The sequence below is a fragment of the Oratosquilla oratoria genome, chromosome 12 (assembly GCF_046742065.1).
Source record: "Oratosquilla oratoria isolate Oo_2021 chromosome 12, ASM4674206v1, whole genome shotgun sequence".
Lineage (NCBI taxonomy): Eukaryota > Metazoa > Arthropoda > Malacostraca > Stomatopoda > Squillidae > Oratosquilla > Oratosquilla oratoria.
Window position 1 is genome coordinate 40,891,714 of NC_134788.1, and position 22,619 is coordinate 40,914,332.

General features: G+C 37.7%; 1 protein-coding gene across 4 annotated transcripts; it reads left to right on the forward strand.

Annotated features, from left to right (window-relative positions):
* Positions 1 to 11,902: 11,902 nt before the first annotated feature.
* On the forward strand, positions 11,903 to 21,740 carry LOC143031515 (uncharacterized). 4 transcript variants are annotated; one of them, XM_076195459.1, is made up of 4 exons: positions 11,903 to 12,043; positions 17,830 to 18,134; positions 19,100 to 19,131; positions 19,213 to 21,740. In XM_076195459.1, exon 4 carries the CDS (start codon positions 19,388 to 19,390, stop codon positions 20,828 to 20,830), a length of 1,443 nt encoding a protein of 480 aa, XP_076051574.1. In that variant the 5' UTR covers positions 11,903 to 12,043; positions 17,830 to 18,134; positions 19,100 to 19,131; positions 19,213 to 19,387; the 3' UTR covers positions 20,831 to 21,740. The 4 variants fall into 4 exon arrangements, with proteins under 4 accessions (XP_076051574.1, XP_076051575.1, XP_076051573.1 ...); XM_076195460.1 differs by having other exon boundaries at positions 17,830 to 18,103; XM_076195458.1 differs by lacking the exon at positions 17,830 to 18,134.
* The last annotated feature ends 879 nt before the right edge of the window (positions 21,741 to 22,619 follow it).

Genomic DNA, 22,619 nt, shown 5'->3' on the forward strand with positions numbered 1-22,619 from the left:
ATTGAAGTCCATTTGCTATTTCTCCAACCATGCAACCAACTAAGATCATCCTGCAGTAATCCCAGCATCTTTCCCAGACCTAATAGTGTCATCTTGCAAAATTAATATCACTTTCAATCCCATTGCTCGAGTTGTTTATATACATAATGAAAAATGTAATGACAGTGGAGGACAAAAGATCACGATGGGAAGTAATGATAGTGGAGAACAAAATATCACGATAGGATGTAATGATAATGGAGGAGAAAATATCACGGTAGGATATAATGTCAGTGAAGGACAAAATATAATTTTAGGAAGGGATACCGGACAGAATGTCAATGAAGGCCAAAATATCAAGATAGGATGTAATGTCAGTGGAAGACAAAAGATCACGATGGGATGTAATTATAGTGGAGGAAAAAATATCATGTACTTTAATGCTCGTAGTATTAGGAACAAATTTCAAGAAATACAGGCGTATGTCAAAAGTGAATATCCCGATATGATAGGAATAACTGAGACATGGTTAAATGGTACAGAGTTCGAAGCTGAATTTAATATTGCGGGATTTAAACACTTTCATCAGGATAGAAACCACAAGAAAGGTGGGGGTGTTCTATTGTACGTTAAAAACAATGTTCATGCTTGTGTTTTAGAGAAAGTGAAACAGGATGCATATGATAGTTTGTGGGTTGAGTTAACCCAAACAAATGGACAAAAAATTAATATAGGTGTAATATATAGGCCAAAGACATTATCATTAGCAGACGACCAACTGTTATTTCAAGAACTGTCTAGTTTCTGCAACCAGGATTTATTGATAATGGGTCATTTCAATTTTACTGACATTGATTGGATGACCCTTGAACATGGCCATATAGGTAGTCGCTTGATTGATTTTCTTGGTGACAATTACTTAATTCAGCATGTAAAAGAGCCCACAAGATATGGAAACTTACTCGATCTTTTGATCACTAGCCGCGAAAGCATGGTAACTGATGTAGAAGTTGGTGAATCTGTTGCAAATAGCGATCACAACCTAGTTAGATTCAAACTCCTAAACAATTTTAGAATAGATACTTGTGTTTCTAAAATACCCGATTTCAGTAAAGCTCAGTTCATAGGACTACGTCAGGAGCTTCAGCTTACAGATTGGGAGGCAAAATGAAACGAAAGACCTGTAGATCAGATGTGGGAAATATTTCAAAATACGCTCACTAAGATGATTCAAACTTACATTCCTTTTAAGGACAGACGTCCCCCAAATCAGGCTCGCCCAAAGTGGCTCGACAAAGAAACTGAAAAAAGTATTGCTAAAAAGAGACAGGCTTATAAGAAATATAAGTGCTCGGGTGCATCTAATGACTATGAAAATTATGTATCAATACAGAGAGATTTAAAAAAGACAATAAGGAAAAGAAAACGACAATACGAAATGAACATCGCTGATAAATCCAAAGAGAATCCCAAAGAATTCTATAGTTACATTAGAGATAAAAAGGTTGTTAGGAATCACATTGGTCCACTATTATCTGCTGACGGTCAACTTGAATATTCAAATGAAGGAATGTGTAATATCTTAAACAATTATTTTAGCTCGGTATTCGTAAACAAAACACCTCAAAGTGAATTCCAAACTGAAACCTGTGAAAAGTCTGGGGTAAACTTACTATGGTAAATATAACAAAAGAAAAAATTAAAAGATATATAGACAAACTCAAAGTTGATAAAACACCAGGGCCTGACGGTTGGCATCCAAGAATCTTAAAGGAAATTAAAAATGAGATTGTTGTTCCATTAGAAATTATTTTCAAGAAATCCATCATATCCGGAGATGTCCCAAGAGAATGGAAGATAGCTAACGTTACTCCCATATTCAAAAAAGGTGACAAAAAGAAACCAAATAACTATAGGCCTATAAGTTTGACTTCAATCGTGGGAAAAATAATGGAAACTATCATCAGAGATGCTATCGAACATCATTTAGAAAGTAACCGTTTGATAAATGATAGCCAGCATGGTTTCAGACGGAAACGTTCTTACGTGACTAACTTACTCGAATTCTACAACACAGTTATCTCGAATTATGACAAAAGAAACAATATAGATTTAATATATCTAGACTTTGCAAAAGCTTTTGATACCGTCCCACACGAAAGACTACTTACTAAATTAGCTTTGCATGGAATAAGTGGTAGCCTATTAGGTTGGACTAGTAATTGGTTAAATGGTCGAAAACAGAGAGTTGTTTTAAATGGAAAAACTTCTGGATGGAAGTGTTGCAAGTGGAGTTCCTCAGGGTTCCGTTCTTGGACCACTTCTTTTCATAGTATATATAAATGATATAGACCATGGACTAAAATCTACTGTTTCCAAATTTGCTGATGATACAAAACTGTGCGGAGTGGGAAATGATCACTCAAACCAATTGGATATTCAAGTAGATTTAGATAAATTACAGCAATGGTCTGAAAAGTGGCTAATGAAATTTAACACAAGTAAATGCAAGGTAATGCACATAGGTAAAAATAACAGTAAGTACGATTACAAGTTATTTGGTAATTCGTTAACAAAAGTGGATAGTGAAAAAGATCTCGGCGTAATTATCAGTAACGACCTCAAATCATCCAAGCAGTGTATTTCAGCCTCTGAGAAAGCAAATAAGATTCTGGGACTTATTGCGCGATCTTTTGATTACAAAAGTCCATCACTCATTAACAAGCTATATAGATCGTTACTTCGTCCACATTTGGAATATGCTGTTTCCGTATGGTCACCGAATCTCATTAAAGACATTGACAGACTGGAAAAAGTACAACGGCGAGCCACAAAACTGATTCCAAATATAAAAAATAAATCATACAAAAATCGACTAAAACACATGAATCTGTTTTCCCTAAAAAAGCGTAGACTCAGAGTTGACTTGATACAGGTCTTTAAGATTTTAAAGGGAATTGACAACATCAAAAGTGACCAAATTTTCACATTGAATGAGAATCAGACAAGAAACAATGGTCTCAAACTATCCGGAAATAGATTCAATTTGGAAGTAGGTAGAAACAACTTTGCCAACCGTGTAGTAAATGAATGGAATAAACTTCCTGCACAGGTAGTGCAATGTAGTTCAGTTCGAAGCTTTAAGAATCAGTTAGATAAATACCTAAGTAAGATGCTGTAATGATTATAATTTATCTTATATTATTTGTTTTTGTTTTGTTATTATTTGTCTGTCTGTGATTTTCATTTATTTTGTTTTTGTTTTGTTATCATTTGTCTGTCTGATTTTCATTTATTATTAGTTATATGTCAATTTATCATTATTTACTATTTACCTGTTTGTTTATTATTCAACTATACCTATGCATTTATTTATGTATCTTATTTGTTATTTACATTATTATATTTTTTATTTATTGTTTTATTATTAATATGATTTTTTTTTCGCATCCGACCTAGATATGGATCAAAAGGTCTCTTGTCGGCATGCTCCGCCTTTGTAATCCTTTGTAAAGGACCCAAAATTGACTACTGGGGAACACTAGTACCACTCCATTGGATTTTAAACTGTTAATGGTGACTCGCTGTTTTCATTCACTAATCCATGCTGTAATCCATTCAAACCCTTTAACTTGTATGCCATAGGCCTGGATTTTATTTAGTAGTCTCTGGTGGGGCTCCTTGTTGAACACTTTGCTCAATTTGAGGTGTATAATAATGTAACTATCATTGTTATCCACCACCTTGTAGACAAATTAGCTTAAAAGGATAAAAGATTAGTTACACACGACCTACCATTGATGAACCCATGCTGTGAGTCATAAATCAAATTGTGCTTCACTAAATGTTTCCAGATACTGTTTGGTATTAATGATTCCAGTATTTTACCCATAAATGACATCAAACTGATTGTTCTGTAGTTGTGCATAGAAGATTTGTCTCCTTTTTTTAATACAGGAACAATGTTTGCCTGTCCTGAAGAAATAGGTACAATCCACTGTCGACCGACTTACTAGATACTTTTGTTAACCTATCACAATTTCAAATATGCAGTCTCTCAGCACTGGTCTCCCATTATTTGTACGATGTTTGCCTTTAATTTAGAATAAGATTAAGTTGTGTGAAGATCCTTTGCCGTTTGTGACGTCACGGCTGACGACTAACGCCTTTAGTATGGAATAAGAACTCTCAGTGTTTACTCCCATTTTTCGACCCTCTTTGCGACCAATTCAGTAAGTTGTTTTTGAGCCAAATTTATGTTATATTGGAGTATCTGCTATTTTGATAAGTGTATTCTAAAGCTTGCGTATACATATTGTGTACAGATTCTTTGTAATTTTCCATTTTTATGTTTTTTTTTTTGGCTCGTGGCTGTGGGCCTAACCAGTACTTTTGTTTTTTCGTGTTTTCAGTTTCCATCTCCTCTCATGGAAAGGGGCAATTCTTGTTATGTAAGGGGGCAACTCCTCCTTTTTTCTATCGTCTAAATATACATGGCAAACACACAAGTGATCCTTCTTGCCCTTCCATGTGAGTGAACAATCTTATGTAAGAGGGCAACCCATTAGCCATGTTTTTGCCTCCATAACAAGCCAGTTCGCTGCGCCACAGTGATGGTGGATTGGCTGTTGAGATTATTTAATGTTTGTCTAAAAGAGGGTGCCGGAGGAGTGCCTGTATAGTTCCACTTTACAAGAGAAAAGGGGACAAGTGTGAGTGTAGTATTTTCAAAGAAATCAGTTTGTTGAATGTAGTTGGGAAAGCCTATGGAAGGTTTTTGATCAAGAGAATTAGGAGAGGAACAGAGGGAGTCATTGGTGAGGAACAGAGTGGGCTTAGGACAAGGTAGAGGTTGTGTGGATCAGATATCTGTGGTAAGGTAGCTAAGTGAGAAAGCTTTAGGAAAAGGTAAGGATGTTTTTGTGGCTTTATAGATTTGGAAAAGGCTTATGGCGGTATATAGGAAGGCACTGTGGGGGGTATTGTAGATATATGGGATAGGAAGAAAGCTGTTAAGAGCAGTCAAGAGTTTTTACAAGAGTAGTAGAGCCTATGTTAGAATTAGAAATGGAGAGAGCGAGTGGTTTGAGGTAAAGATGGGACTTCACCAGGGATGTGTTATGTCGCCTTTGGCTGTTCAATTTATACATGAATGGGGTGGTGTGAGAGGTAAACGCAATGGTAATGGTCCGGGGATTAGAGATTGTTAAAGGAAACGGAGAAAATGGGAGATAACCCAATTGTTCTTTGCTGACAACACTGCTTATAGAAGGATCAGAGGAGGGATTAAGGAAGTTAGTGACAGAGTTTGGCAAGGTGTGCGAAAGAAGGAAGTTCAAGATAAACGCGGGTAAAAGTAAGGTCATGAGATGTACAATGGAGAATGTAACAGCAAATTGGAAGTATTAAGGGAGAGAGATTGGAGGAAATGGATAGCTTTAGATACTTGGGTGCGAATGTGGTAGGAAAGGGAGTGGAGGTAGAATGTTGACTAAGAGAAGGAGGTAAATGCCTTTGGAGATTAAAAAGTGTAATGAGAAATAAACATTTGGGAATGGATGGTACGAAGAGATTGTATGAAAGCATGATTGTGCCTACAACACTGCATGGGACAGAAACATGGAACATAAGAGAGGAAGGGAAGATTTTGAATGTGTTTGAGATGAAGTGCCTGAGAAATATGATCGGGGTTGCTAGGTTGGATAACGTGAAAAACGTGGAGGTGAGGAGGAAAGCGGAGGTGGAAAGGGATTTGGGAGATAGGGTTGATAAAATAGTATTGGGATGGGTTGGGCACATGGAAAAAAAGAGTGAAGAAAGATTAGTAATAGGGATGTGGAAGGCAGAGGTGGAAGGAGTGAACATGAGGGGGCGACCAAGGATGAGATGGATGGATGGGGTATAAGGGTCATTGGGGAGGAGGGGAATGTAAGTTGAGTAAGGAAAAGGGAAGACAAATGATAAGGGTGATGGAGAATGGTTGTGTATGGATGATGCCAACTGCGTCCAACGACGAAAATATGCTATCAATACACATTAAATGCTAAATTATAAACAATAAACTGTTTCTTAATTAATTTTCATCTATATCTGTCACACAAATTCATATAAATTGTTCTATTTGGTCATGTTTGCTTATGTCATCATTTTCCATCTTTCCCATTGCGTCCATAGCGTCGTGGTTGTTCGTGGTGGACATACCGTCGAACTAGTTGAAATAAAGAGACAAATATTATTTCAAGTACCCAACCTTATATATATATATATATATATATATATATATATATATATATATATATATATATACATAATTTTTTTACATACATATATATATATGTATATATATATATATGTATGTATATATATATATATATATATATATACATATATATATAAGTAAAGGGGGGGAGCAGATTCTCAGTAATACACGTGGAGTTAAAAACGACAGCATTGTTGTAGTTGTTCAGTTTTTTCTTCGTATTCTCGATTTTCCTGATAAGAGATTTTCCATTAACTGGGTGAATTGAAACTAGGTCTCTATATTCTTCCATTTGTTCCTATTTGACATAACTGACTGAAATAACAAAAATGACATGGTAACAGTAAAGGTACTAGACAATATCAAGATATAACTGAAATAACAAAAATTACATGGTAACAGTAAAGGTACTAGACAATATCAAGATACAACTGAAATAACAAAAAATTACATGGTAACAGTAATAATAAAGGTGACAAATTTGTAAAAAATAAATACGAAGACTTACATACAGGTATTTAAAGAGAGGAAGAAGGGTGTGACAATCCAGAGATGACAGAAGTATATATACCTAAGATCTGGTCAGACGAAGGGGGGGGGGAGGGACAGACAATAAGGACCTCAGAGGTCAAGGGTAGGGGGGGTTGGGGGAGGGTTAGGCGGGTGCGGTCACCGAGGGTGGGGGAGGAGGTGGAGGTGAAGGGAGAGAGAGAGAAGGGGTAGAGGGAGAGGGGGGATTTTTATTTCTAAATAATGGGATAGAAGAGATTACATTGCATTGAATGTTAATAACCGGAGTTTTGTCCTTAATGTGGAAGGCTTCGAGTAGTTTAGTCTCCTAGGGCCATTGCTCGATCCAATAATTTTGGTGTTGTTGATCAAATCATCTCTCCTGAGTGCAGCGTTATGGGAACTCCTATGGTGTTCTTTGATTGCTCCCTCTTGTAGGTGGAAAGTTAGGCGACGGCTGACTTTACATCTAGTAAAACCAATGTAGGAATGGGGGAGGAAATTACAATTTCCTGTAGAACATTGATATTGTTATACTACATTAGTTTTAGATGTGAAGTCTGATCGCTTTGACAAATTGTTTGTCATGATCAGAGAGGAAGTTTTTGGATTTTTATAATAGATGAGAACTGATTTTGTTGTTCTCATTTGTAGGAAGGCAATTTTTATGAATGATGTCTCTGATGACTTTTTCATCTTTATTATAATTACTAGTGAAGGTGTTTCTGTAGTAAATGTTAATGAAGTTATGCTTTTGTGGTTCTTTGATTGTGAAATGGGATTCTAGCATTTTGGAGGTAACAGAATCAAAGTCAGTGTTAGAATACCCATTATTTGTGAGCATCTGTCTCAGGTGTTGAAGTTCACTATGTAAAGCTTGCCATGAGGAACATACTGATATGGCTCTTTTTATGTATGCTCTAATGACACCTTTTTTGTAGTTGTCTGTGCACTCGCTCTTGCCATTCATGCACTTATCCAAGTTGGTGGGTTTTCTATATACACTAGTAATGAAGTTGTCGGAAGTAGAATCGACCAGCACATCCAGGAAGGGGAGTAGACCATTGCTGTTCATTTCAGTGGAAAAAGTTAAGCCTGAAATTTCCTGAAGTCGGCACCGTATATTTTCTAACAAATCAACAGAAGGGGTGCTGACAAAGATGTCATCTACATATCTACAGTATATAGGTGGTTTTAACTCTCCGTCCTGGAAGTCTTCATGTCGGCGGTAGAAAGATCAGCCTTCCAGGACGGAGAGTTAAAACCGCCTGTATACTGTAGATATGTAGATGACATCGCTCCCTGTTTGCGGAAGTGTGGGGTTCAGGTAACGCCACTGTCAAGTGTGTTACCCAGCACACAGGTATGGTCTTTCACTAGTACGTTTGTGTTGTTTATTTTAAGAGGAGTGTTTGTGATTGTACTGTTGGTTCGCTTGCAGCAGAAGTATACAGCTTTGCATTTCGACGCGTTGGTCTTAATGCGCTACTGTTGCTCCCACGCGTGTGCCCCGTCTAGGATGTTTTGCATTACGTGTAACGCTCCCTGCAGCGCTTTGTGTCTACTAATGTGGTTGATGTCGTCCGCATACGAAAGAGGTAGAGCTCGGTTGCGTGGATAAGCTGCTGGCTCTTGCAGGTCATTCGTATATAGATTGTACTGAGTAGGGGCAAGGACTGACTGACCCTTGCGGTACTACTCCAGCCTTTGGTTGGAACAGACAGCCCCGCCACTTTATTCCTATTGTCCTGTCGTCCAGGTAGTTGCAGAGCAACCTTGTGAACGGCAGGGCAAAGTCGAAATTGTGGTACAGTTTGTACTGAAGGCCTTCATACCAGACAGTATCGAATGCCTTCTCCACATCCTTACAAACCAAAATGGCCTTACCAGGGCGACGACCGTCTGTCGGTCTTTGAACCCATCGAGTGATCATGGAGATGACGACCGTCTTCTGCACCGCCCCCCGGCCGAAAACCCAACTGGCAACCCCTCAGCACATTCTCCGTCTCTAGGCACGTACGTACAAGGTCAGGCGGCGGCAGAGGACGTGCTCAAACGCCTTACCAAAGTACTCCAGAAGGGAGATGGGCCGGTATGAAAGGGGGGCGGAGGCGGGTTTCTGGGGTTTAGGAATGAGGATGGTATGGGGGGAGGCCTTGAATAGTTGCGGCAAGTACCCAGAGGCTAGTGAGCTATTGTATAGTGTTGTCATGTGTGAGATTATGTTGTCTGGCTGGCATACGTTTGAGTATGTGTGCATCGATGCCTGAAGGGTTAGGGGGGGATTTTAGTTTTAAAGCCGAGATAACCCCCTTTACCTCCTCCTCCAAAACGATGCGGCAGGCAGATAAGGGGATCATCTTCATCTAACTGAGAGAGATCAACAGTCTCGTCGGAAATGAGGTCACTACATCTGTTCATGAAAGAATTAACACTGTGCGAGGTGCTAAAGCAATGTGGTCCTTGCACACGATGGGGTTTCAAGACCTCACTCCATGCTGACGCCAGACAGAAGGTCAGCTTGGTGTTGCCCGGGGGAGTGTGCAGAGTGGTGAAGATGGCTGATGACCTTGGGTGGAGGCACAGAGCGCCGTGACGTCATAGGCAGAGACTGGTAGATAAAAAAATAAATAACGAAGATATACATTAATAGATCAAAAAGATAAAACATAAAATTAAATAATAAAGAAAAAAGAGAAAGGAGAAAGAATTAATTTTGAAAGAATTAATTGTCGGTCGTCTTCGGGTTTGTTGTCTTTTGCGCATGCGTCGTGACGTCATGGGCAGAGACTGGTAGATAAAAAAATAAGTAATAAAGAAATACGTTAATAGATCAAAAAGATAAAACATAGAATTAAATAACAAAGAAAAGAGAGAAAGACCAAAGAATTAATTTTGAATTTTAGGTTAATCGTTGGTCGTCGTCGGGTTTGTTCTCTTTTGCGCATGCGCCGTGACGTCATGGGCAGAGACTGGTAGATAAAAAAAATAAGTAATAAAGAAATACACTAATAGACCAAAAAGATAAAACATAAAATTAGATAATAAAGAAGAGAGAAAGAAGAAAGAATTAATTTTGAATTTTAGGTTAATCATTGGTCGTCGTCGGATTTTTTGTCTTTTGCGCATGCGTCGTGACGTCATGGGCAGAGACTGGTAGATAAAAAAAATAAATAACAAAGAAGTACATTAATAGATCAAAAAGATAAAACACAAAATTAAATCACAAAGGAAAGAGAGAAAGGGGAAATAATTAATTTTGAAAGAATCAATCGTTGGTCGTCGTCAAATTTGTTGTCTTTTGCGCATGCGTCGTGACGTCATGGGCAGAGACTGGTAGATAAAAAATAAATAATAAAGAAATTCGTTAATAGATCAAAAAGATAAAATATAGAATTAAATAACAAAGAAAAGAGAGAAAGACCAAAGAATTAATTTTGAATTTTAGGTTAATCGTTGGTGGTCGTCACGTTTGTTCTCTTTTGCGCATGCGCCGTGACGTCATGGGCAGAGACTGGTAGATAAAAAAATAAGTAAAAAAGAAATACACTAATAGATCAAAAAAGATAAAACATAAAATTAAATAATAAAGAAAAGAGAGAAAGGAAAAAGAATTAATTTTGAATTTTAGGTTAATCATTGGTCGTTGTCAAGTTTGTTGTCTTTTGCGCATGCGTCGTGACGTCATGGGCAGTGACTGGTAGATAAAAAAATAAATAACGAAGAAATACATTAATAGATCAAAAAGATAAAACACAAAATTAAATAACAAAGGAAAGAGAGAAAGGAGAAAGAATTAATTTTGAAAGAATTAATCGTTGGTCGTCGTCGGATTTATTGTCTTTTGCACATGCACCGTGACGTCATGGGCAGAGATTGGTAGATAAAAAAAATAATAAAGAAATACATTAATATATCAAAAAATAAAACATAGAATTAAATAGCAAAGAAAAGAGAGAAAGAACAAAGAATTAATTTTGAATTTTAGGTTAATCGTTGGTCGTCGTCGGGTTTGTTCTCTTTTGCGCATGCGCCGTGACGTCATGGACAGAGACTGGTAGATAAAAAAATAAGTAATAAAGAAATACACTAATAGATCAAAAAAGATAAAACATAAAATTAAATGATAAAGAAAAGAGAGAAAGGAAAAAGAATTAAATTTAAATTTTAGGTTAATCGTTGGTCGTCGTTAGGTTTGTTGTCTTTTGCGCATGCGCCGTGACGTCATGAGCAGAGACCGGTAGATAAAAAAAATAAACAATAAAGAAATACATTAATAGATAAAAAAGATAAAACATAAAATTAAATAACAAAAGAAAGACAGAAAGGAGAAAGAATTAATTTTGAAAGAATTAATCGTTTGTCGTCTTCAAATTTGTTGTCTTTTGCGCATGCGTCGTGACGTCACGGGCAGATACTGGTAGATAAAAAAAACATAAAGAAATACATTAATAGATCAAAAAAATTAAACATAAAATTAAATTATAAAAAAAGAGAAAAGAGAAAGGTTTTATTTTGAATTTTAGGCTAATCGTTGGTCGTCTTCGGGTTTGTTGTCTTTTGCGCATGCGTCGTGACGTCATTGGCAGAGACTGGTAGATAAAAGAAATAGATAACGAAGAAATACATTAATAGATCAAAAAGATAAAACATAGAATTAGATAACAAAAGAAAAGAAAGAAAGAAAAAAAAATTAATTGTGAATTTTAGGTTAGTCGTTGGTCGTCGTCGGATTTGTTGTCTTTAGCGCATGCGTCGTGACGTCATGGACAGAGACTGGTAGATAAAAAATAAATAACGAAGATATACATTAATGGTAGGGCTAGCACTGATGGCTGACAAATCTTTAGCCCTGGCAATTAAAAATTCCACTTAATAAAAATATTTCAATGAGTGTTTTAAATTTTCAATTTGCTCATTTCAGTTGGGGGGGCTGGCTACTTTTTTTTTGGGGGGGGGCTAATACATTTATGTAGGAAATACATTTAAGAAAATAATAAATGCACAATTACCCATCACTTTATATATATGTATATATATAGATAGATATATATATATATATATATATATATATATATATACGTATGTATGTATACATATTTACATATTAATTAAGGAATTGTGAGTGCATGTATTTGTTTACATAAAGAATGGCGGTTGTAAACAAACACGAACGAAGTCAGTATGTACACATATTGTCCAACTCATGCATATTTGTTCAAACTTTATTAAGTAACAGCAATGTCAGCGAGTCTTCACAAGGAAGAGAAGGCCAAGGAATTGATATAAGAGCAGGTGAGAAATGGTTATGTTGAACGAGTCTTATAAGAAGATGAAAACTGTGATGAACTCTTGATGCAGAAAATCGTAAACAGTGTCTGTGACTGTCACCTATTTAGTACAGGCTTACCCCTGTCCTCAGCTGAAAAGAAAATAGTCTCTTTCAGTACAAAAGATTTTTGAGTTGTTTGCCTTCACAGCTCTAGCTTTGTATGCCTCAAGATTATCCATTAATAAATATGACAAGATACCATGATTTCATAGCCCAAGAATTTTAATATACATTTTATATTTATATCCTTGCACTCACTGTTAGTGTCATAGAATATAGATGAATGACAGATATGTCATTATGTGTGATTTCCTGTAGGATAATCAAAATGCAAAACCCAGTTAATATGGAAACATTATGAGGTACTAAACTAAAATCCTAGCATAGTCAGTTAAAGATGTGTATCTAGCGGTACAGAGAATACCAAGTGAGGAGGTTGCATTTGTAAAGGGATTCCACAAAGGCAAAAACCAAACAGCAGTGAAAATGAAAAGATTGCAGATATCACACGAGACCTCTAAATAGATTTTTGTATTGACCCACTATTATAGGCTGCTAGTGAACCTCACCTACCTAATACTCCAGCTGTGAAATAAAATGCTTACCTGAACCTCCTCAAGTGGCCAACGCTGGGCCATTAACCTTAACTTGGCCACCTCAGTGGGTTGGAGACAGGGCCGTATCCACAGGGAGGGCTTAGCCCCCAAAATCCAATTAGCCACCCAAATTGATTTTTGCTCAAAAGTATTATAAATACACTACACCAGAATACTTACAAAAAAATAAGCTAAGTTGTGAATTTGTGATACATGATGGATGTACATGAAATATAAAATTGTAGCTATCATTACAGGCATATCAAATATTATCAGTACAGTGGCAGCCCTGGTTTGAGGGAGTTTTCCCCCTCCACCCCCACTCTCTCTACACACACACATACACACACACACACACACACACACACACACACACACACACACACACACACACACACACATACAAACACAAACACACACACAGAATCATGAAAGGTATAGAAGTCCTTGATATATAAGTCTTACTAAACTGGGATAAGAGAAATACAAGGGGACATGTAAGAAAGCTCAAAAAGGACAGTTAGAGAAGAGACCGGAAAAAGAATAGCTTTCCACAGAGTGGTGGATGTATGGAATAAGTTAGATGAAACAATAGTGTGTTCAAAAACCATGCACGAATTTAAGAGCAAATTAGATATGGCGAGATACAGAAATGGGACACCTTTAGTGTAGCTCCCCTTCCCCTAAGATACAACTAGGTAAATACAATCCCACAGTGGTAGTGTTCACAACTGTTATTCTAGCAGTGTGAATTCAGTTCCCGCCCAAGGCTGAAATAACTTCAGTATCACTCCGCTGCATGCCAGCACTCCAAATCTCATGAGCTTGAAGATGTGCGTGTATGTTTATTTAACTAATTATAGTATACAGGAAAAGAGCAATGCTTGTTGGGTCCCATCTATTCTCTAATTCTTTTATCACACCTGGACTCAAATTCATGTACAGATCCAACTTAATCTATATCCTTGATTTCCATTTATCATATTTAGATTTGAACTCTTGTATTGTTTGAGATTGGGCTATATCACTTTACAAGTTTTTTCAATTATTTATGAAGAATCATCACCCCAGACTTTGACAGGGTGACAATTTTTCATGTGGGCTATCCTCCTAGGGTGACAATTCTTCATGTAGCCAATCCTGGGTTTATGATTCTTCAATTGTGTAAGTTGATGACAATAAGCATAATCTTCATTCAACCTAACTTAACATAATCTCTTATTCCACTTTTGATATTTGGAGTACTGGGGTGACAATTATTCAGGTAGGATTTCATGGGGTGATGATTCTTCATGTGGACTTTCTGGGGTGACAATTCTTCATGTGGATGTTCTGGGGTGACAATTCTTCATGTGGACGTTCTGGGGTGACAATTCTTCATGTGATCCAACTGTATTTATTTCATCCTTTAGACATGTAGTCTTTCTTGATTTGCTCTCACGACCTCATGAAACCCTCCCAGCTTTATCAGGATCTTCTGTCATTGCAATCTATGTGTATGTATAAGTAAGGTCAAAGCATTACCCATAGATCAGGTCATATATGAGCTCTGAGCTCTCATCCAGGAAGTTAATAGATCTCAATCACGAATCCAATATGTGATCCAAGACCATGGTGAATCATACACACACACACACACACACACACACACACACACACACACACACACACACACACACACAATAGACGGAACAAGTTGGATGAGAAAGTGGTGTGTGCAAAAACAATACATAGATTTAAAAATAAATTAGATAAAATGAGATATGAAGACGGGACACCACAAGCATAGCTCCCCTTCCTGTAAAATACAACTAGGTAAATACACACACACACACACAAACACACACACATAAAATGGGATGATAGAAATACAAGAGGACATGGAAAGAAAATCAAGGAAGACAGCTATAGAAGAGATCTGAAAAAGAAGAGCTTTCTTCACAGAGTAATAGACATTTGGATCAAGTTAGATGAGAAACTAGTGCGTGCAAAAACAATACATGAATTTGAAAATAGTTTAGATAAAATGAGATATAAAGACGGGACACCACGAGCATAGCTCCCCTTCCCGTAAAATACAACTAGGTAAATACATAATTTAGATAAAGATTTTAAGAAAAAACTTGATGCTGAAAGATACAAAGACGGGTCACCACGAACATAGCTCCCTTCCCGCATAATACAACTAGGTAAATAGGTAAATACACACACACACACACACATCTGACCTAGTTATGGACCAAAAGGTCTCCTGTTGGCATGCTTTTCCTCTGTAATCCTTTGTAAACATCTTAGTAGACTGATCTCTGTCCAGAAAATAATGCTCATCTTCTTCACCTTCTATCCCTCCAATTTGCTGTTCTTAGATCTCTGCCTCTTTGGTGCTGTCTCCAAGGATAGAGACATTGCTTTTAATTGATAAAGTTCTAATTCCCCACCCCCTTCTAAGTATGCATTCATGTCTTTGCCAAGGACGTAGTTTGGAACATTTAAAAGTTGAGTCGGAGATATCCTGGAGGATTGTCTCTTGTTAACCCATTCAACTCCGATGACAAGATGTCTTGTCATTTGGTCAAATAAAACAAAAAATCATAAAACACCAAAATGTTTGATCAAACACCAGAAAAATATGACGCCAGTCCTCGCTTCGCTGCGAGCGAAGCGAGGACTGACGTCATATTTTTCTGGTGTTTGATCAAACATTTTGGTGTTTTATGATTTTTTGTTTTATTTGACCAAATGACAAGACATCTTGTCATCGGAGTTGAATGGGTTAAGGATGTATATGTTGACTTAATTTTTACTTAGCAAAAAATCTATTTTAAATTATAGTTAATGAATTTTCTCTTGTTTTGAAGAAAAACTAGATACTTTTGTATATTAAGTTCTTGGTTTTGGGGTTTGATACTCGTGTCATTGATGGTTAGTATGACAATTATCTCCCAGTGAATAAAACTTGAAATTTCCAAGTTTTTACTTATTTATTTATTTATTTATCTATTTATTCTCATCCATGGTGTATTATTTGGTGTCCAGACAGACAGGTGTTTATTCAGTGATGCTCATCTTGGGTAATTTTGGGAAACTTGTCTTTGTGCATCCTCCAACTTGAAGAATTTATTGTTATGAAATGGAAAAATAAAATACAAAGATTATCAATTGTTAGATTGTTATTGCATTTAATTTTACACACACACACACACACACCTACCAACTATCTATAGAATTATGAAAGGAATGGAAATCTTAGATAAGAATGATTTATTGAAATGGGAGAATAAGAGGACACAAAAAGAAACTCAAAAAAGCTAATTACAGAAGAGATCTGAAAAAGAATAGCTTCCCACATAGAATGATAGATACCTGGAACAAATTAGACAAAGAAACAGTGTGTGTAAACACTATTCAAGATTTTAAGAAAAAATTTGATGATGAAGGATACAAAGACGGGTTACCACGAGCATAGCTCCCTTCCTATATAATACATACATATACCAAAGGCTTTTTCCCTCTGACATGGGGGGTAGCCAAAAGAAAAAGGCATAGAAATCACTCTCACCCATTTCATTTCCCATATATTCTACTCCCCTCCACCCTCCTCCCTCCCTCCTATCTTGGCACCTCCTGGATGACGGGTCATCCCTGCATCCTGTCCACTATCCTGGGTCAGAAGCAGTGGTCACAAGATACAGCACATCCATAGCAAGGCTGCTTCATAAATTCGGTGACCCCCCCCCCCCCTCTCCGTCCCCCCATGCAGGAAAGGAGAAGACGGGGAGAAATCCCTTGGGCTGCGTCAATTTTTTTTCTCATTCATACTTCCTCACCCCCCATCCCCCACATGCATCACAGCCTCATCTATACACAACCCTTCTCCATTCACCCCTATCTTCTGTCCTCTCCCATCCTTCCTCTACACTTTTATACTATGACTGTCCCTCCATTATGCTGTCCCCCAACCCCTTGTTACTGTCCTGTACCATTTCTCTGAATATTCATTTCTTTTTTTTACCTACCTACCCTGTGGTGGGGGAAATGAATACTGCCACCAAGTATTTCCACTTGAGTCATAAAAGGCATATAATACAACTAGGTAAATACACACACACACACACACACACACACACACACACACACACACACACACACTTTCAACGAACGGACGGCTTGAAGAACGTTCTGAAGAAAAGTGAAGATTGTGGATCCCAACGCAAAGAGAAGTGCCTTTTTGTATTTGCAGGGTGGGGGGAAATTGCTCGTCAGACACTAGAGCAAAGAAGAGAGAGAGGAGATTTGATAGCTATTTACAGAATCATGAAAGGCATAGAAATTACTGATAGAGAGAATCTGATAAAATGGGATGACAGAAATACAAGAGGACACGGAAAGAAAATAAAAAAAGACAGCTATAGAAGAGATTTGAAAAAGAACAGCTTTCCTCACAGAGTAATAGACAGTTGGAACAAGTTAGATGAGAAAGTGGTGTGTGCAAAATCAATACATGAATTTAAAAATAGTTTAGATAAAATGAGATATGAAGACGGGACCCCACGAGCATAGCTCCCCTTCCCGTAAAATACAACTAGGTAAATACAACTAGGTAAATACACGCACACACATACACACACACACACACACACACACACAAAGACAGCTATAGAAGAGATGTGAAAAAGAACAGCTTCCCTCACAGAGTAATAGACAGTTGGAACAAGTTAGATGAGAAAGTGGTGTGTGCAAAAACAATACATGAATTTAAAAATAGTTTAGATAAAATGAGATATGAAGAAGGGACCCCACGAGCATAGCTCCCCTTCCCGTAAAATACAACTAGGTAAATACAACTAGGTAAATACACACACACACACACAGTCATAGAAGAGACCTGGAAAAGAACATCTTTCTCCACGGAGTAGTGGATGTATGGAACACACTAGATAAAACTATAGTGTGTGCAAAAATCATACACCAATTCAAGAGCAAATTAGACATGGGGAGAAACAGAGATGGGGCACCATGAGCATAGCTCCCCTTCCCCTAAGATACAACTAGGTAGATACAACTAAGTAAAAGTAAATACACACACACACACATGTATATAGATATTGATATGTGTGTGTATATATTTTCTTTTTCTTTTTTTACTATCTTAGTTCCTTATAGATGAAGGGTCATCTCTGTCTTCTGTCCATTGCTTGGGTCAGAAGTAATGCAGTGAGCCACAACACCTCCACAGCAGGACCCAATGACTGAAGCTGGTTTACTCGCACCACATCATTACATGACAACCCTCCACACCTCATCCACTTCAACACCCGATTACAATCTTCAGGTCACTAAAGGGGATCACATTGATAAAAGAGATCTCCTGATTAAAACTGAGAGGGTTTTAAGAGGTTGTGGCAAGGCTACTGCAAGAAAAGAAAGGTTTTGTTGAGTTTGTCTCCTTTATTGTAAGGTACGATTGAACTGGTTTTACATGCAGCAGGAGCCAATATATATATACTGCGTGGGTAGTCACCCATGGTGCGTAATTACACAATGGCACTGGATTAGGTTAGGTCAGGTCAGGTCATGCAGGGTTGCACTGTCAGAGAAACATCAGATCATGGGTGACATGACGTGCGTTCTATGCCACAGGGTTATCGTGGTCATGGAAGTAAATTAAGAAAGACCACATGTCGAAAGAATGTGAATAAATAAGTTTTCCATATGTGAAATGGCTTAGATGGTGATATAGCCCAAGCTCAAACAATATATGAGTTGACATCTAAGTAATATAATTGGAAATCAAAGATATATATTAACCTCTTCAATACAAGTCAAATTAGAAATAGTTTTCCATATGTGAAATGGCTTAGATGGTGATATAACCCAAGCTCAAACAATATATGAGTTGACATCTAAGTAATATAATTGGAAATCAAAGATATATATTAACCTCTTCAATACAAGTCAAATTCTTGTGGATGGCATTGGCTGCCTGATGTACAATGATGCATCACACTACTTGCATTATAAAATATCAAATTAGAGCTGTATTACTTGTTCTTTTTCACTCTGAATATCAATAAATCATAGAAAATGGGATCAGGCCAGTTCACAGAATATAGGGGTCACTCAACTATAATTAAAAAATAAATATAAACGAGACGCTGACACTGGCATCCTCATATATCTACTTGTGCCTCATGATGCATGTGTAGGATTTGAGTCTAGGTATGTTAGAAAATTAGGAAGTAGGAGATAGGACCCAAATAGCATTGCTCCTTTCCTCTATACTACAATTAGATGAATACAGAACCCTAAGGGGCTGAAAGTTTGTTTTGGAATTTGTGAAACAATAAATGTATGATATGTGTGATAGTTGATAAGTATGATATACAAATATTAATCTACAATTGACATTATTTACTGTTTCAGAGATGACTTATACAAGGAAGATGTCACTGATGGTGGGTAATATGATATGTGTGATAGTGGATAAGCATGATATACAAATATTACTCTACAGCTGACATTATTTACTGTTTCAGAAATGACTTGTACAAGGAAGATGTCACTGATGGTGGAAAACAGATTTCTTTACAACTGCAACCAAAGATGCCAGAGAAGAAGATAATGTATAAAAGATGTATCACTTCTATGAGGATAATCGTGAGAGATGTTACAGTGCAAGAGATTCTGGTACGGTGAATATATTTATAAGGTATGGCTGGTCAGAGTGGGGAGAAAAACAGTGAGGTGGAGTGCGATGAGATGGCGAACGTATTAGAAAAGGCCCATAAATGTTTGATGTGTGACATTGCCTTTTCTACAGGGAAATCTCTCAAACGACACATGCAGACACATGTACGAGAAAAGCCTTATAAATGCTATGCTTGTAAATCGGCATTTACTCGAGAAGATACACTGAAAGTGCACCTGCGGACACACTCGGGCGAAAAACTGCACACGTGTTCTGTTTGTAGTTCTTCGTTTTCTAGGAGCGAGCATCTGAAGAGGCATCTCTTAACGCATACAGGCGAAAAACCGTATGAATGTTCAATTTGTAAATCTGCATTTTCACAAGCAAGCAATTTGAAAATGCACATTCAGATACACTCGGGTGAAAAGACCCACATTTGTTCAATATGTAATTCTGCATTCTCGCGAGCAGGTTACCTGAAGATTCACATGCGGAAGCACACGGGCGACAAACCTCACTCGTGTTCGCTTTGCGAAACTTCTTTTTCTGATCCAGGGAGTCTCAAAAGACATATTCGGTTGCACACGGGGGAAAAACCGTACGCTTGTACAGTTTGTGCTTCCGCTTTTTCCGATAACGGGAGTCTGAAACGACACCTCCGTGGGCACACGGGCGAGAAGCCGTTCAAGTGTTCTGTTTGTGAGTCTGCCTTTTCCGAAGCGGGGACTCTGAAAGTGCATGTACGAACACACACGGGAGAAAAACCGCACGTGTGTTCGATATGCCAAGCTGCATTTTCTCAGTCCGGAGCTCTGAGAGCCCACCTTCGGAAGCACACCGGCGAAAGGCCGTACAGGTGTTCCGTTTGTAAATCCACTTTTTCCGAAGCAGGTACTCTGAAGTTGCATATCCGGACGCACACAGGGGATAAACCTCATGTATGTTCCATATGTAATTCTTCATTTTCCCAGTCGGGAAGCTTGAAAACCCATCTTCGGAGGCACACGCACCAAAAGCCACACAAATGTTCTTACTGTGATTCAGCTTTTTCCGGAGTGCAAGGTCTGAAACGACACCTTTGTGCGCACACAGGTCAAAAACCCTTCAGGTGTTCCTTTTGTAAATCTGCATTTTCTCGAGCAGATAGACTAAAGATACACATGAAAATTCATTCTCATATCACAGCACTAAATTGCACAATGTGTAGTGCAGAGTGTTCTTGTGTCAGTCGTGATTCTCAAGTGAAAACACATTCGAGAGTGAGAGCTGTAAGAAGTCAAAGTGATAGCGTTCATTTGCCTCAGGTAATTCCCTTGAATTCGCTCACCCACAAAGAACTTCCAGACATGGAATCCACTGCTCAGCTCCTTCCCATAGATGAAATCTTAATAGATGAAGGCAGCATGAAAAAGGAAGTCAAAGTAGAGAAGAATAACTTAAACGAGGACACAAATAATTTAACTTGAAGAGAGTTTCTCTGTGGATTATGTGTTGTGTGGTCAGGATTATAATCTGACTATTATCTGTAAAGATATTTATGTTTATATTGCTCTAACAGTCTTCTCAATCTATATGAAAGAAAACCAAATATTTCTTGGGGGTTTTCCATTATTGGGAAGTGGAATACTTAAAACTCCAGTTCACTGTTTTCCCAAAAAATTTTTTTAGACATTGTCAAGTTTATTTCATGTTATTTTGTGACTTTCCACATACAGACTTACAGAGTAATGCCTCCAGAGTGATAAGGTTGTATCATATACATATACCAAGGGTTTTTCCCCTTTACAAAGGAGGTAGCCAAAATCAAAAGGCATAAATCCACTCCCACCCATTTCATCTCCATCCACTCCACTCCCCTCCACCCCTCCTTCCCTCCCTCTTTTCTTGGCTCCTCCTGGATGATGGGTCATCCCTGCATCTCTCCCATTCCCCTTGAGAGGAAATATCATCACTGTATTAACATGACAAGTAGTATAGGCAACTTCAGAGTCTAGTGTAGACACTGTGACACATCATGCAGGTTTGTGATCCCTGATTCGTTTTTGGTATCTGCTCAAGTTGTTGCCCTTTGCAATCAAAGAAGTGACATCATAATTTTTTTAGTTTGCCACGTGCATCACTGGAACTCATTTGTGTACATTGAAAAGGGATTCAAATATGAAATATTTAGTTTGAAATAGATGAAAACTTATGAATAATAAAGTAATGAGCTCAGGGGTGAGCAAGAAACTCCGTTATTTTTCTTCATTACTATCCTACAAAGGATTACAAAGGTGGAGCATGCCAACAGGAGACCTTTTGGTCCATATCTAGATCAGATGCAAAACAAATCATTACAATAATAATAAATAAATAAAAATTATAATAATGTAAATATCAAATGAAATAAATAAATGCATAGGTAATAAGCAGGTAAATAGTCTAATGATAAATCTGCTGCAAGATAACTACACATAATATCAACATAAAAGTAAGGTTCCTATTCCCACTTCCTACATATCATATTAAAAAAAATTTAATGGGCCCTTACGCCGTTTCACGGTAAAAAGGATTACACCCGAAGGAGCGCTGTACTCGATCATAGGCTGTGAGGGTTTTTTGTGAACATGCCTGAAACAAATCTGAAATTATGCCACCAACAAAACCGACTTTCTACGGCGTTCCGGTTGATTCGAGGGAAGAGGAATGGCCAGAGCTACTTCAAAATTGGCAGTCCAAAGGTATCGCCATTTCTGGAAATGGGTAACGGAGAAGAAGAAGCTCGACAAGAAGGAGTTAAACAACGAGAAGACTAAAGCTCTAAAAAGTGAACATAAGGAGAAGTTTCCTAGCCTCTATGACGACAGCCAAACAAAGAAGTTTCAAGTAAAAGAGGAGATAAAGTTATTCCAGAGAAAGGCGATAGCCTTTAACGAGCTCCTGAAAGAACAGAAAAATTACGTCTACGACGAAGGTTTGCTTGATTCCTTGGAGCCCTATAGTGGAGAGATTTCCGAAGAAAGGGTAGAAAGTTTCATCAAACACTACTTCGCTGGCTATAAGAACTTCACCAAAAACGGAGGTAGGTCTGATCACACAGACTACCAGAAACACTATCTCTGTACGAGTTTAGGGACACAAAAACGCATTCAAAAGGCGAAAGCCTACGCCATAAAAACAGCTCGAAAACGAGCCCCCGAGCCAAAAAAAGGAAGAAGAAAGCGTTCCCATGATTGTCGAAGAAGGAGAAGAAGAGCAAGAACAAACTGCGGGACC